This window comes from Carassius gibelio, chromosome A2, assembly GCF_023724105.1.
Source record: "Carassius gibelio isolate Cgi1373 ecotype wild population from Czech Republic chromosome A2, carGib1.2-hapl.c, whole genome shotgun sequence".
Lineage (NCBI taxonomy): Eukaryota > Metazoa > Chordata > Actinopteri > Cypriniformes > Cyprinidae > Carassius > Carassius gibelio.
The window spans coordinates 23,621,639-23,636,658 of NC_068372.1; the positions used below are offsets into that span (position 1 = coordinate 23,621,639).

General features: G+C 36.9%; 1 protein-coding gene across 4 annotated transcripts in view; it reads right to left on the reverse strand.

The window, feature by feature from the left end:
- Nucleotides 1-10,001: 10,001 nt before the first annotated feature.
- Nucleotides 10,002-15,020, reverse strand: part of spsb4a (splA/ryanodine receptor domain and SOCS box containing 4a) — a 60,360-nt gene continuing 55,341 nt past the window's right edge. For all 4 annotated transcript variants that reach the window (XM_052531010.1, XM_052531038.1, XM_052531017.1 and 1 more), the window contains exon 3: nucleotides 10,002-11,139. In XM_052531010.1, coding sequence (XP_052386970.1) covers nucleotides 11,012-11,139 — 128 coding nt within the window. In that variant the 3' untranslated portion in view covers nucleotides 10,002-11,011. The remainder of the gene's footprint in view (nucleotides 11,140-15,020) is intronic.

The following is a 15,020-nucleotide window of genomic DNA, read 5'->3' on the forward strand; positions in this document are numbered from 1 at the left end:
ATTCACAGTCAAGACACTTACGATTGCATTTTCATTCAATGACCCGCAATGAATGTAGCAAAATTCAATGTGCACACTGAAAATGCATTCCGAGCCGATCACATCTCCGCCCCCTCCTGCCCTGTCAATCACTGCGTGAACAAGGCGGGGCTTACAGAAGGTCATAGACTCAAGTGAGAGAAGAGGATTCAAGTGAGAGAACATGGACAAGACAGATGGTCCGTGTACGTTTTGATCATTTCAGTTTATGGCTTCAATATTTCATTCACACTTGTGGGCGGAGCTGAAATGCTGCTTTCATCTGATTGGTCGAATCGCTCCGCTTTCAGCTCGGTCTTTTTATTCTTTCAGGCAGAATAAGAGTCAGTGCGAGTGAAGCACTGTAATGTCTGAAACCACCGCTCACTGTTAATTAGCATAATGTTTGAATCAGATGTAGCTGGGCACATAATTCGTGCTGTCGAGACCTGCAAATTATTTCTAGGTTGTAGTATTGTATGAATATTGTCCCACTGATAAATACAGTGCAAATAGTTCCCTCTCTTTGGATAAAAGTGAAGTGGAAATAAAAATCAATAATAGAATGAAGAGGTCCATGTCTGTAACATTTACCACTCTCATCTTTTAAGTCAAAAGGCACTAGGTATGTGTGTGTGTGACATTAATAAATAATTGTAAAAATTAATATAGTTAAATTTCTAAATAAAAATAGTAAAATTAGCTCTATGCTGCTCAGTGCTCCTGTAGCCTACCCCAGAGCGCCCTCTCGCGGCTGTAGACGGTAATGTTTTCTCTTGGTCCTGAATAAATGCGACTTACATATGTTTTTTTCCTCGTCATGACGTATTTTGGACTGATGCAACTTATACCGAAAAATACAATTAACATTATTATTATTATTTATTATGAGAGTAATTGACACAGACTAGAACTTAAATGTTTCACCCAATTCAGCTCAGATCTTCAGACTCGTCCGACTCGTGTTGCTTGTATAACTGGCCAGACTTACCTTCCCAAAAAATCCTATTTCATTTTATTTAATAAATTTAACTCTATTTATTTCCACTTCACTGTTATCCAAAGAGACAGAACTATTTGCGTGGGACAATATTCATACAATAATTAAACGGGGTCTCTTGCAGGTTTCAGCAGCACAAATTATGTGCCCAGCTACATCTGATTCAAACATTATGCTAATTAACAATGAGCGGTGGTTTCAGACATTACAGTGCTTCACTCGCACTGACTCTTATTCTGACTGAAAGAATAAAAAGACAGAGCTGAAAGCGGAGCGATTCGACCAATCAGATGAAAGCAACGTTTCAGCTCCGCCCACAAGTGCGAATGAAATACTGAAGCCATAAACCGAAATGATCAAAACGTACACCGGCCAACTGTCTTGTCCATTTTCTCTCACTTGAGTCTCTTGACCTTCTGTAAGCCCCGCCTTGTTCTCGCAGTGATTGACAGGGCGGGAGGGGGCGGAGATGTGATCGGCTCGGAATGCATTTTCAGTGTGCACATTGAATTTTGCTACATTCATTGCGGGACATTGAATGAAAATGCAATCGTAAGTGTATTGACTGTGAGTGTTAATGCATTTAAGAAAAATAGCATTTAAATGATCATTTTGCCACAGTTTTTGCTTGAACATGTTAGACATATCTAATCATTTCTGTAATACATTTTCATTTTAATTTTGCAACTTATAAAGCGTTAAAATTTAATATTCATTTTAAATATTAAAACTGGTGTATGAAATGGCAAATTAAACTTATGTAATTTAATTTTCATTTTCATTTTGCACCAAACGTTGCACAAATGTATTGGAAAATGTAAATGTAAATACAGAAATGCATTGCCATTTTACATATTGCATTGTCATTTTGCATATTACATCCCAAATTGAATAATGCTACCCATATGCTTCCATACCGATCTACTATACGTACGATCAGAGCTTGCGTGCGCAAGAAGCACGACTGGGTGTACGGCAAGTCAAATAGTTCAAAATACCGTCCTAAATCCTAAACTTGAAAATATTTTTAAGATGAGAGGTTTTTCAACTTGAAATGTATTTCCTTTTTTATTTTTTATTTTTTTATTATCGATTTCAATGTGTTGCTTGAGGCTTTGGTTATTCTGTTTTATACTGTCGTATACTTATTAATTTATGCTCATTTATGTTTACTTTTTTATTATATGCTTTGCTGTTGTTGTATTTATGTATGCACTGAAAGCTTAAAAAAATCTTTGTGTGTGGGGTGTGCAAAACAAAGATTAGATTAAGTATACAATGAACCATAAATGTTGTGTATAAATCAGAACTCTATGCACACATGACAATTTTAATTCATTGTGACTATAAACCTGGTTAACAGACTGTGCCTTGGTCTGAAAGAATGATCTTTGTTGCCCCAAACCTGTGAAATAAAGTAATGCAGTACACAACTGCTTCATATTTAGTCAGAATAGCCTATTTTGTGTAATGGTCAATAAATGTACTCATTTACATTGTTGGTCCTGATGGTGACTTTCCCCACTAAATTCATCCTTGCTGTTAACATAATCAGTTTATGTCTCACAGCAATGTTGAAAAGGAAAATATTTAGTAGACTTTTGAACCATTTATGAACGTCCACCCCCATTCCAAGCCAGTAGAATCTAGCTGAAATGGCAAGCTTGCTATTTTCTAATTTTAAAATAAAATTTTTGTAAATTGTAATTAAAAAAAAAATAATAATTCGTCCTGCAGCCACTTTTCTTCTAAACTTTACATTGTTTTCTGAGGAGATCAAGTTTGCCATCTATTGAAATAGCTTTATTGTTAAAATCTAAACAAATAACCTGCAATGTGGTTCTAAGGGTCCAATTGAAGGAATACAACCATTTAAACTGAAATTAGAAAACATTGTCATTGTCAATGTGCTAGTTGCTTTAAGTCAGTTAAGTATAGTGTCTTGACAAGAACTGACTTTTTGTTATTATCAAGACTTGGTGTATCACTATACCCCACTTTTCTATGAGAAAACGTGTCAGTGTAGAGGAGTTATCACTTAAAATACTTTGCTTACCATCAACTTGGAAACTGGAGGAACATCTGCAGGTGAATTTTTTCTGCTCTTTTTTTTTAAGACAAATGGATAAACACCTTGAATGTTGTAATTTAGAATTTCTTCATATAGGTTTGACATATATGAGAAACTATATTCCACTGTTATCAGTAAGAAGGTAAAACAGATTAATCAAATAGAGTATTAGTTCAAATGTATTTTTGCTTTAACAGTAATATAATACCCTGAGTTTGGACGTCAGCATGGACAGATTACAATAATTTGCAATGGAAAACTTAAACTGCAAAAACAGTTCTCAGGCATAAGACAAAAATAAAAAAACAACTGCAAGATGAATAAAAAACAACTGAACATAAACAGGAGTGTGATAATCCTTTTACTGCAGTGTAGCAAAAAATGTGTCCCCTTTTGCTTTCCTTACATCCAGGTGTGTTTGGTGTATATGCATGCGGCAGAGTTGCCAAATCCAAAGCCTTAAACAGAGGATTGACTGACATATGGCATCACTTGTAATGACTAACTTCAGCTGGAAGAGTGCAGCGTTGTAACCATAATTGGCAGTTGGTTTAGAAAGAGTGTGTTGACTCTTGTATGCCTCTAGAGGTCTCCAAATACCCTATTAAGAAGAAACCCTTAAACCGCTGGATCACATAGCAGGATCTCTTTAGTCCAGGGTGTCCAAACTGGGTCCTGGGGGGCTACTGTTCTGTAGAGTTTACTCCAACTTGCCTCATTACACATGGCTGGAAGTTTCTACAATGCCTAGTAAGACCTTGATTACCTGGTTTACAGGTGTATCTATACTTGGGGTTGGGGTTGAAGGGAATAAAGTGTAACAAAAGTTCTTTCTTACAGAGGAAAGAACTAAATGGATTCAACCAAAAGATAAAATTTTAGGCAAGCTTTCATTTTCAGCTTGTTATTTTGTTGTTATTATTATTATTATTATTTTATTATTTAATTTATTTATTTTATATCTCGTAAGCTTACCCACAGAGCTTGCAATGTCACGTTTTAGCAGCATGTCAGTCCTGCTACTCTCCTGACCAAAGTCCAATCTGTCACGTTGTCTCAAGCCTCCAGGGTACTGCCAGTCATTTACAGCTCACAATTTATTACACTATTAACTTTTATTACCATTCCAGCACCACCGTCCACCTCTTCATACGTCGAAGCCAGGCCACCAGAGTCTGAATCATAAAAACGAGACCTTTTACAGTGCCCATGTGCATGTGTTTCGGGGTTCACGCTTGACACTGAATGCTTTAAGTCCCATCACTTGTGATTTACACCATGAAACCTTACATTTCAAAGCTAAAAATAAGCGAGGCTTTTTGAAGCTTCAACTCAAATGAATCGATCACTTTGTAAAACATCAGATGTCACAAGTGTGTCCATTAAAGTGTGAAACCATTGGCTTGATCAATTTGCGCTATCGAGCACTAATTCGAAAAACAAATATACTATACTTTTAGGTATAGGCTGTTTTCCTGTTCACAAAGTAAAGTGTTTTTGAATGCATTTTCTACGCATGTGCATATGTGCTCAAGCTTGTTTGGTAGGTTAGACCTCATTATGAATTTCTCCTGGCTGTGAGAGCTAATTAACCTAATTTGAGCAGCACCAGCAAAGACACAGATGAACCCAGGGGCCTGCTTTGCGTTTTTCAAATTAAGAGGGCTTCACTTTTCTCTGTGTCTGCACGGAGTCATTAGCGGAAGGGTTTGTGGGGGGAAAAGAAAATGAACAGCGAGCAAGTCATATCAAAGCACATGCCTAATTCACTCGAATCTCGGAGAACGCGACAAATTGAATCTGCTGCACAAGCTTAATGTGAATAATTTTTCCAATTCTTAAACTCTGAGGTCCAATCTGCTGCTGAATAACGAATGGTGACACACGGGCTAGTTTAACATAAGCACTCATTAGCGAATGGCAAAAATCATTAAAGCAAAGCCATGATAACCTCTCATCTATTATTTGGTGAGATGACATGGAAGATTATGCCTGATGTATTTTTACATCGTGTCTAGAATGTTTTAATTAATCAGATTTCATGAAGAGAAAGACGGTGTAGATGGAGGGGATATCTTAGATGTCAGAAGACCACAAAACACCCCCCATCAATCTATTTTATATGTTGCGTCTCCGTTTCCTTTAATTGTTTTTCTTTTAATTATTTTTATTTACTCATCCATTTATTTGTTGCCAGGGTCCTTAATAATTCTTCACAAGGGAACACATTTGTGATGATTTTTAGGCTGGGACCAAGTCTTTAAACACTAAATTAAGTCAGACTAAAGAACATTAGCGCTTCCAAAAAAACTCTTTAATGCTGCTTTTGCAACAGGGCTCTCAAGGAGCTGAGAAGCTAAACAGGATCCGGGGAGAGTGGAAACGTACAGACATAATAGATGGATCACATGCTATTTATACAGGCTGGCTCGGACAACCTAGCATGAGAGGAGAGAAAATGAAGGGGAGTGGAGGAGGAAGAAAACATGTTGACTCGCGCTAATCTGTCTCATCTCTCTGTACTGTCCCTGTGTGTTTTTCTCTTAAGCTAAAGAGGAAACCACACCGACTCACTTTCGATATGAAGATCCTTGTAAATCCTTACAATCACCTGTTCAATATCGTCCAAATCCCAATATCTCCTTGCGCTGTTACTCTCATGAACAGATTTTGCAATGTTATCATAACAGTACAGAGCTGTTTAGACATGATTTATGATTCATGATTAGTCTGTAGGCCAAACTGGGAAGGCTAATGGGTTTTTAAAGCAATGGTTTTGGATTTATATATAAGTGAAATAAGGTCTATTCTTAAGACACTTTTTACCACAAAGATGTGTTTATATGAACTACCATTCCAAAGTTTGGAGTCAGTAAGACTTACTAAAACATTTCAAAAATACTGAAATATTTACATTTAACATTGTCTTGAATTCTCTATTTATCAAAGATTCATAAAAAAAAAATGTAATATGGTTTCCACGAAAATATATTAAGCAGCACAACTATTTTCTGATAATAGGAATTCAGTTTATTAGAAAAGTAAGCTTTAGAGACAAAAATACTAAGGCTAGACTTTTGAACAGTAGGCCTACTGTACAGTATTTGATGAATAGCCATTTTAGTCCCTGCTTACAGTAGCATGAAATATGAACAAACAGCGCGTGTGATGTGTGATTTGTTACAGCACCAAATAGGAAAGTATCTTCAAGTAGGAGACATAAGGGTAATATGTGCTACCTCTTGTTTTAAACAGCCATACAAAATGAAGCAAATTGCATTTTCAGGAAGAAGCGATCATTTCATCCAGCTGTGAATTTAGTAAATTATTTATATGAACATTTAGTAGGGGAAATTTCTGATTTTACTGTTTAGTTTGTGCTTTCACAATTAAAGAAGACATTAACCTTAGTCTTACCTCATCAAGCGTGCTTTCCATCATCTGTTTCACCGATTGCTAGACACTATAAACACTCTTACTCAGCCAAAAAGCTTTTAGTAAAAGTGAATTAAATAAGCATACATGAAATGTCTTTGTCTGTTTTTACACTACTACAGTTAATTAATTAAAGAACTGAATGTTTTATATATTAACTTTCAACCCAGGCTGTCCCTCAAAGAAATAATCGGAGTTATGGCACATGAACAGGAAGTGTGCCGTCTCCAGTGTTTTCTCAGCAGAACAAATTTGCCCTCACTGTTTTCTTGTACCCTCAGTGATGTTGTGAACAGGATGCACCTGCATATGGAAGCTGAGGTCGTTTAGGACAAAAAAGATATTTTCCCCAGACCATCACCGCCGTTGGCTCCCTATTTACACCGTCATTCTCTCTCACACACAACAGTTGCACACCCGCAGGGAAGGAAGCACATCATGGAAGTTGTTTTTTTTTGTTGTTGTTTTTTACACTCATCTCCCAAGGCCTCTTGTGGTGGATGAGCTCTCGCCCCCCTATTTACACCCCAGTAAGCTAAGGAAATAGCCACTGGCCCATGTCTACATTGAGAATCACACTGGGAGGAAGTCGGTACAATACCCATTTCCAAGTATTCCAACAATCGCTGCATAATGATGAAGGACATTAAACATGAACAACCAGTGATTTCCCAAGACGTTTCATAAGCATTTGAACACAAAACAGACACTCCGGCTCATTCTCTCAGGGCTGGAACACACAGAATAGTCTGTTCCTTTTGGTTAAACATGTTTTTTAGTGGGCTAGATTGGCGGGAAACAGAGGATAGGGAGGATCAATGTCCTGCCTTAAACCACAGCCTCTATAGTGTGCCATCCTGATGCTTTGATCGGGGCACTATCTCTGTTCCTGTGCTCTCGGATCTGTGCTATTCAATTACATTTGAACTGATTCCAATCGTGAAAGAGAGAAGCCAAGAAAAAAAAGTCAATATTTCTGCTGAAACGAAGGACAGCGTCTTTGCCATCTAACATTGATTTCCAATAAGACAGTCTTAACATGTCTAGATATACTAAAATGGGGCAAGATTAGTCCAAATCATCAAATCACGCTATTTGAAGCAAAAGAATCAGTAAGTACATTCTCCATTATCTTAAAAAAAAAAAAAAAAAAAAAATCTACTTTAAGTTTGTCGAGCTTTATTGAAGAAGTGCAAAGGCAGTATGGAGTTACTTTCCAACATTTGTATGCACTTAAGATTAGATCGGAGTTGGATTACTAAGGTATTTTAGAGGGTGTTCGATTTTACTTTATTTGGCTGAACCGTTGTCCGGGTGGCTTACCAATGTATTAGATTCCTCTAATACATAAAACAAGTAAGCCTCACCAAGATTCTTGTGGGGAAGAATTTCTTGAAGGTAGTAGTGTAGAAGTTCTTCAGCAGTGATGTTAGTGTTTTAGAGGCCGTTTACACGACAATGCTTTCAGCCAAAAACAGGAAACATGTTTGTATACATGACAAAGGCGTTTTGGGGACTGAACCCCAAAACATGAATCTTTGAAAATGGTGACGTTACGTAATGTGCATGCGCAGTACGTGTTAGGTATGTCAGCATGCACAGTAATGTATTAACAGTATAAATTATTATCAATCAATTAAATAATATAAATGAGAGGTGTCAGATATTGTTAAAAAAAAAAAAAAGATATCTCCAAAATATTCAGGGATTTTATCTTTAACGATAATTAGATGAGTGTGTTATTGTGCTGGTATCTTAAGGACTATAGTGGACAGCTGACTCCTGAATTTTTTTGATATTCTTCATATTCTGAGTGGTCAGTTCACAGGAGTAATAGAAATTAATAATTTCCACCAAGTTTTATAGGGATTTTTACCTTCCTTTTGGAGAAAAACAACAGCACTCTTCATGTGATATTAACTATATGAAATTATATAAATATAAATTTTCTGCCCCCTATCTTAAATTATTTGATAATTTAAAATTTATTTTAATAGACTGATTAATGCATGTAGTGAACGAACACACTCTAAATGCTTGAATGCGCACTAGTCTAGCCTACTAGACTTCACCTATGCGTGCACATCATTCAAATATGCAGACCATATTTTACACCCCTTTGTTTAGATTTTTATAATGCATTTGTCTTCTTAAAAATCCATTAGTTCACATTTATAGTTCTGCGTGTTTGCAGGGTTAAAACATGGGTCAATTTTCGCATTGTTCTGAACAAAAGTTGTATTGAAAATGCTCATTCATTCTCTGCCAGCAGGTGGAGCGTTTGGTAGAAATATAACGGCTTCCCCGGTAACAGCAGAACACAAAGCAGAGCAGCATTGGACTTTGAATGTAGCGCTCATGTTTATTTAATGAAATCATAATGTTAGCCTTTTGAAGTTTAATCGTCAAATTCAGCCATATAGCAATTCTGGTCTTTCAGTCCCCAAATTTAAGACATCTTGAAATCATAATTAAGACTTTCTTGTCCAATTTAAGACTTAAATAGAACGTTTAAGAGAACAGCATTTATGTAAAACTGCAACATTATAAATATCTTTCTTTAGTCACTTTTGATAAATTTAATGCATCACTGCTGAATATAAGCATTACTTTCTTAAAAAAATAAAAAAAATACTGGCTTCAAATTTTAAATGGTGGTATAGTATTTGTAACAATTACATTTCCATTACATTTATGCATTTAGCAGACACTTTTATTAAAATGTTAAGTGCATTCAGGCTATATATATGTGTGTTTTATTTTTTTTACCAGTTTGTGTGTTCCCTGGGAATTGAACCTACAGCCTTTTGAGCTGCCAACACAAATCTATGCATCTGCTATATATATATTAAAAAGGTATTTTCAAAGACCATAGACAGAGCACAATATAATGTATAACAAATTCTCACAATTCTGTCATTTCATTTGAAATCGCATTATTTTGCATTAGACTAGATTGAAGACTTTTTTTTCTATTTAATCATTTACTTGTCCTACAGCATCTTTGAATTATATTCATTCGAGGGTCTTTTGCAAAAATTTATATATGCAATAAGTGTGATGAATTTGATTAATCAGCAGATCATGTAGTTTTATTCAAATGAAAATGTTAAGGGATTTTTAGGTGAATGACTGAGTGATTAAGAACACAAGGGAGGTCTGGATTACAGAAAGCACCTGCGGTTAGTGACTGTTTAAAAACCTCCCACGAACCTGAGCAGAGCATGAGAAGAGTGATCCAATTCTTCACAGATTTAGGTTAGATAACACTTTTCAGCCTCAGACTGTGATAGAGTGGGAGTCAGACAGGAGAGAGAGAGAAAAGTGGCAAATGAGGGAACTCTCAGTGGAACATTAGTCGAGGAAAAGAAGTGGTGTTATGTAAATAGGCCCTTCTGTGCTCAAGAACACATTTGTATTCATTGAGAACGCTGAAACACATCTGGGCATATTCAGAAAAAAACTGTCAACAACATCTTTCTCATTCACTTGGCTTTTATTCACATTGCAAATATGCTAACGCTAGCAAGATCTTTACATTCCACTGTGTGCCTCTGAAAAACCAGACTTCTATCTGAGCGTTCAGACAGAATAATAATAATCATAATAAAAGTAAAAGCAGCATCCCAGTTTAAAATAGAAAGCCATATGTGACGAGTGTATGATCATGTTCGATATCTATATGCTCACTCGCACATCTCAGTTCATTAAAAAGGAACTAGAATCTGATAAATAAAATTAAACAATAGCCAAACATCTTGATGAAATCATCGTCATCAACTGAAATCTCATACTGATATTAAAATCAGATAGAAAAGTGACTCAAGCCCACACTGAACAAAAATACGATTGTTGGTTGTTTTCTGCATATGCATGTGTGTCCTCGGGAATACACATCCATCCCAGAAAAAAAAAAAAAAAGGTAAATGGTTGCTGTCAGTCGTGTAAACGCCCCTGGTGGTCCTGTGTGAAGGTACCTGCACCACTTCCAGGGCTTGTTCCTTCCAGAGGCTCCCGTGTGGTGGATTTTGACTCGGTAGGCAGCTGACCCCGACCTGCGGCCGTCTCGGTCTCCTGTGTCTGCCGACTCTGCTCTGCAGGCTTTACACACAGGGAAAGAGGAATGATTATAACTATGTGGGCTTTCAAAGGCATCGAAAGGTTGATGTGCTTTCTGAAACATCGCTTCCTGTTGTTTTCTTCAGGGTGAGACGTACACCTGGAGGCGCTGCAGGTCTGTTGAGCCGCCGCTCTAGTCCTGCGTCACACTGTCCCTCGAGCTTCTTCCAAAGCCATCAATAATTTAAACAACTCATAAAGAGGAAAATAAAAACGGAAAAACAAAACAAAAAAACTAATTTAAGATTCCACCAGTGATCCACAATGTAAACATTTTCCCTCTGCGACCTGATGGTGGCGCTATAGTAGCTCCTCAGGGTTCCTCTCTGTGTCCGTGTGTGTGCGTCTCTTTGTGAGGGCCCGTGCTCTCACTGGTACTGGAGGTAATTCTTCAGAGATTGGGGCAAAGGCAACGTCTCGATCTCCTGTAGGCGCTCTCGTCCCAGAGCTACCCGCGCTGCACGTCGACACAGGTCCATTAGAGGGAGAGGCTCCGCTGGAGAGAGACCAAGAAAAGCATCTGTTAGAACTGGATTCAAAAAGGGAAATTATAATGCACACAGATTGAAGGCAGCGTAATCGTCTGTTGAGACCAAAACAAAATTAAAGCACAGTCTTCAAACTTATACTTCATCCAAAAGATGAAAATTTTAATTTGCCAAAAGATGTCAAATTGTCCTGTTATTGGTGTTCCAAGCTTCAAAAAGGACACAAAAGCACCATAAAAGTATTGTAAAGTGCACACAGCTCAGTAAAAGTTATACGTTAGTGTGAGGCATTAACTCGAGAACTGCTGTTAAATTTAAGAATCAGGAATCTGTCTAATTCATGAACAAATGATTTAAACCGATGCCGTAAACCAGTTTAGCTGATACACTGAAAAGACCCCTAAAAAAAGATTACCGTATTTTTCGGACTATAAGTCGCACCTGAGTATAAGTCACATCAGTCCAAATATACGTCATGATGAGGAAAAAAACATAAAAGTCGCACTGGACTATAAGTCGCATTTATTTAGAACCAAGAGAAAACATAACCATCTACAGCCGCGAGAGGGCGCTCTATGTTTTCAGTGTAGACTACAGGAACACTGAGCAGCATCTCTGGCAGCATGGAGCGCCCTCTCGCGGCTGGAGACGGTAATGTTTTCTATTGGTTCATTTCTCTCGGTTCATGTCAAATTAATTTTGATAAATAAGTCGCAATTGACTATAAGTCGCAGGATGAGCCAAACTATGAAAAAAAGTGCGTCTTATAGTCTGGAAAATACGGTACATCGAATAGGTATAAGGATATATTGCGAAACTAATCATTCTTCTTTATTTTCAATGAATCAGTTGATCTGGTCCACACAATTGGTCTGATGAACTGGATCAATTTCACTAATTATTCAGGCTTATTCTGTGAACAAGATCAGTTGATTCATTGTAAAGATTCATTTAAAAGTTCCCTCAAAGGTTCCTCCAAAGCTCCCTACATATATCAAACTAAAAATCTGTATGATTTGTTAACAGATTGGACCAATTCCTGAACAAGTATTTCATACCATTTCCATGAACCAAATTAAATTATCTGGGGGAAAGAATCCAATTTAAAAGAATGATTTGGACCAATTCATAACTTCTAAGATGTAAAATGTCTCACACAAAGATACTCTGTCTTTAAAACATTTATAGTCATATGGACTACTTTTATAGCATATGTTGATTTCTCATCTTTTCGAAAGACTCAGTAAACAGAAAAAAATTGACCATTAAATTATTTGAAATTTCTCCTTTCGTATTTCACAGAAAAATGACAGTCACACAGGTTTAGAACAACATGACGTTGAGTAAATGGTGACTGGATTATCACACACGTTAACTTGTTCCTTTAAAAGCCCCAGTGTGTGATCCAGTGTGTGTGTTTGAGCATCTTGCTCCTCTACATAAGCTGACAGAGCAGTTCAGTAATGTATGGATCTTGCCACTGGAGCTCGGTATCCATCAACAGAGGAGTCTGCCACCACCCAACTGCTTTGAGTCAGCCACTGTTCCAGCCAAAATTACATACCGACAAACACAAAAACAGCCATGGCTCCATCTGGACAAGATGCCACTTGTCCTCTGTTGACCATCAGGTCTTTATCGTTCTTCATCAGGACCTGGGCTGATATGACTAATCAAATCAGAGTCAGAGCGCGTTCACTCTCGCCGGCCAATCAGAGTAAGAGATTGTGTCAGACTAATGGTTAGTAGTAAGTAAAAGAGGAATAGTTATACAGCTGCACTAGCATAATGCAAGCTCCCACATAGAATATTTATAGCTGTGATGGAGTCCCACACAGAACATGTCGTGAGTTATGTCTTCCTCCATCCTGGCAGCATGAGCATTGTAATGCCCTCACATAATGCAATTATTCACCACAACAAGAAGTTAAAATGAAACAATGGATCCCTATGGAGCCCTCTGCACAGAGTGAATTGATTTAATTGCAAAAAGCAATGGTTTTCAAGCTTAAGTTATTGTTTGTCAAATTGAAATTTCGTGTAGCACTCAGTGACTTGATACTTTTAATGCACATTTTCTGTGCCTCCAGTGTCACCAAACAGAATTGCACAAATGTTTTCAGCTTCAGCTTTCTCCTCAAAATCCCCATCAACACTGCCAACATCTAACACTTACTCTAACACTGTTACATCTTTTGCAAATCTCTAAATAAATAAAATCCATTTTATACAGCTTTTTTAATTATATGTTATTGTTTCATAATGTTCGATAAACATTATTATCATTATTACTAATAATATTAAATATTACTATATATAAAATATTTTTTTTAATTAACCATCATTATACCCAAACATTTTGTAAAGCCTACAATCACTTTTACTATATATATATATATATATATATATATATATATATATATATATATATATATATATATATATATATATATATATATATATATATATATATAACAAGAAGACCAAAAACATTACTTTCTCTCTGATAGGGGTGAAAAACTCACTTCTTTCTAAATATATTTAGAAAGAGTTGCATCACCAGTAAGTGCAGCACGTCTCATAAAGAGGCAGATGGCAAGTGTAGATGGGATCCAGCTGTACCCAGTGGGCGGGTGTGGGACGGGGATGAGAGAGAGGTGACTGACAGTCAGGGTCATAAGTGACAGATGGATCAAAGCACGGACAGTGCTCCACTGCAGTAATGGAATAATTTTTCATTTCCAGCCCACGTATGAACGCGCGAAGGCCAGCAAGCTCAAGGCTAGTCTGCAGACTGTAATCATGTCAGTGAAATACACAACAAACACGGTGACCTGTCACTCGCTGTGATCCTCGGGCTGCTCCCCGTCGCTACTCAATCACATTAAAGCACTGCCTACATGCCGCATATGGCAACAAATCATATTGATGCGAGTTATACACAATAAATGTGATTACATGGCTCAGATATGTCAATGTGATTCCACTGTTTATGTTATCAGACTCTCAGAACATCCTAATAAAATGGATGATAAAACAGACTACAGCGGATCATGCTGGGAGATTTTGGTTATCTTCCCGCACAGAAGCAGGCAGTTTGATCTCACAGGATCGTTCAGACACAAATCTATATGGTTAAACTGTAGTGCTAAAATCAGTAAAATTATAAATGCGTTAGAAGAAAAAACATAAATCAAGGTCTGACCTCACTAGAGAATTTATTCTATTTCAAAAATAACACTCGCTACTTATTTCTAAAGTGACACTTGAGATTAAACACGGAGTAAAAACATAAAAAGTGAAAGTACCCAGGAAGTCAAGCAGAAATCAACTAACAGATATAATCAAATAGAATAATTAATACAATAAAAAAAATTATTTGAAATACACAAAACGAATTAAATAAAATTAAAATAATTTCCACAACAGAATACACAATGCCATTTGCCTTTTTTCATGACAGTTCATGTAATGAATTCATCTGATACATGCATATTAACTGTTGACATTGTTAGCAGACAAATTAAATAAACGGTTGAGAGTGTAAAAAGTTTTTTAAGAAGTTTAACTTCAAGTAAACGCCCAAAAGTGGCGACTGTGTAGAAACATGTGTTCATTACACACGGTCTAAAACTACTGTGAGTGATGGCTCTCCAGTGACTGTGTCCGTGACTCCGTGCAAACCATTCTGCTTCTCTACTTGCACATATAAAACACAATATGTTATAAAGTTAAAAACTTTTTGGAACTTGCATGTTTAACAAATCGCCAAGCTCCTGAAAGCCTCGACTCCTCCATTAGGCACAAATGAACCCTGGTGCAGAAGAGGAGAGGGAACTGCATCCATTTCAATCCGACAATGTTTTATGATCATTATTACGGTTCCAAA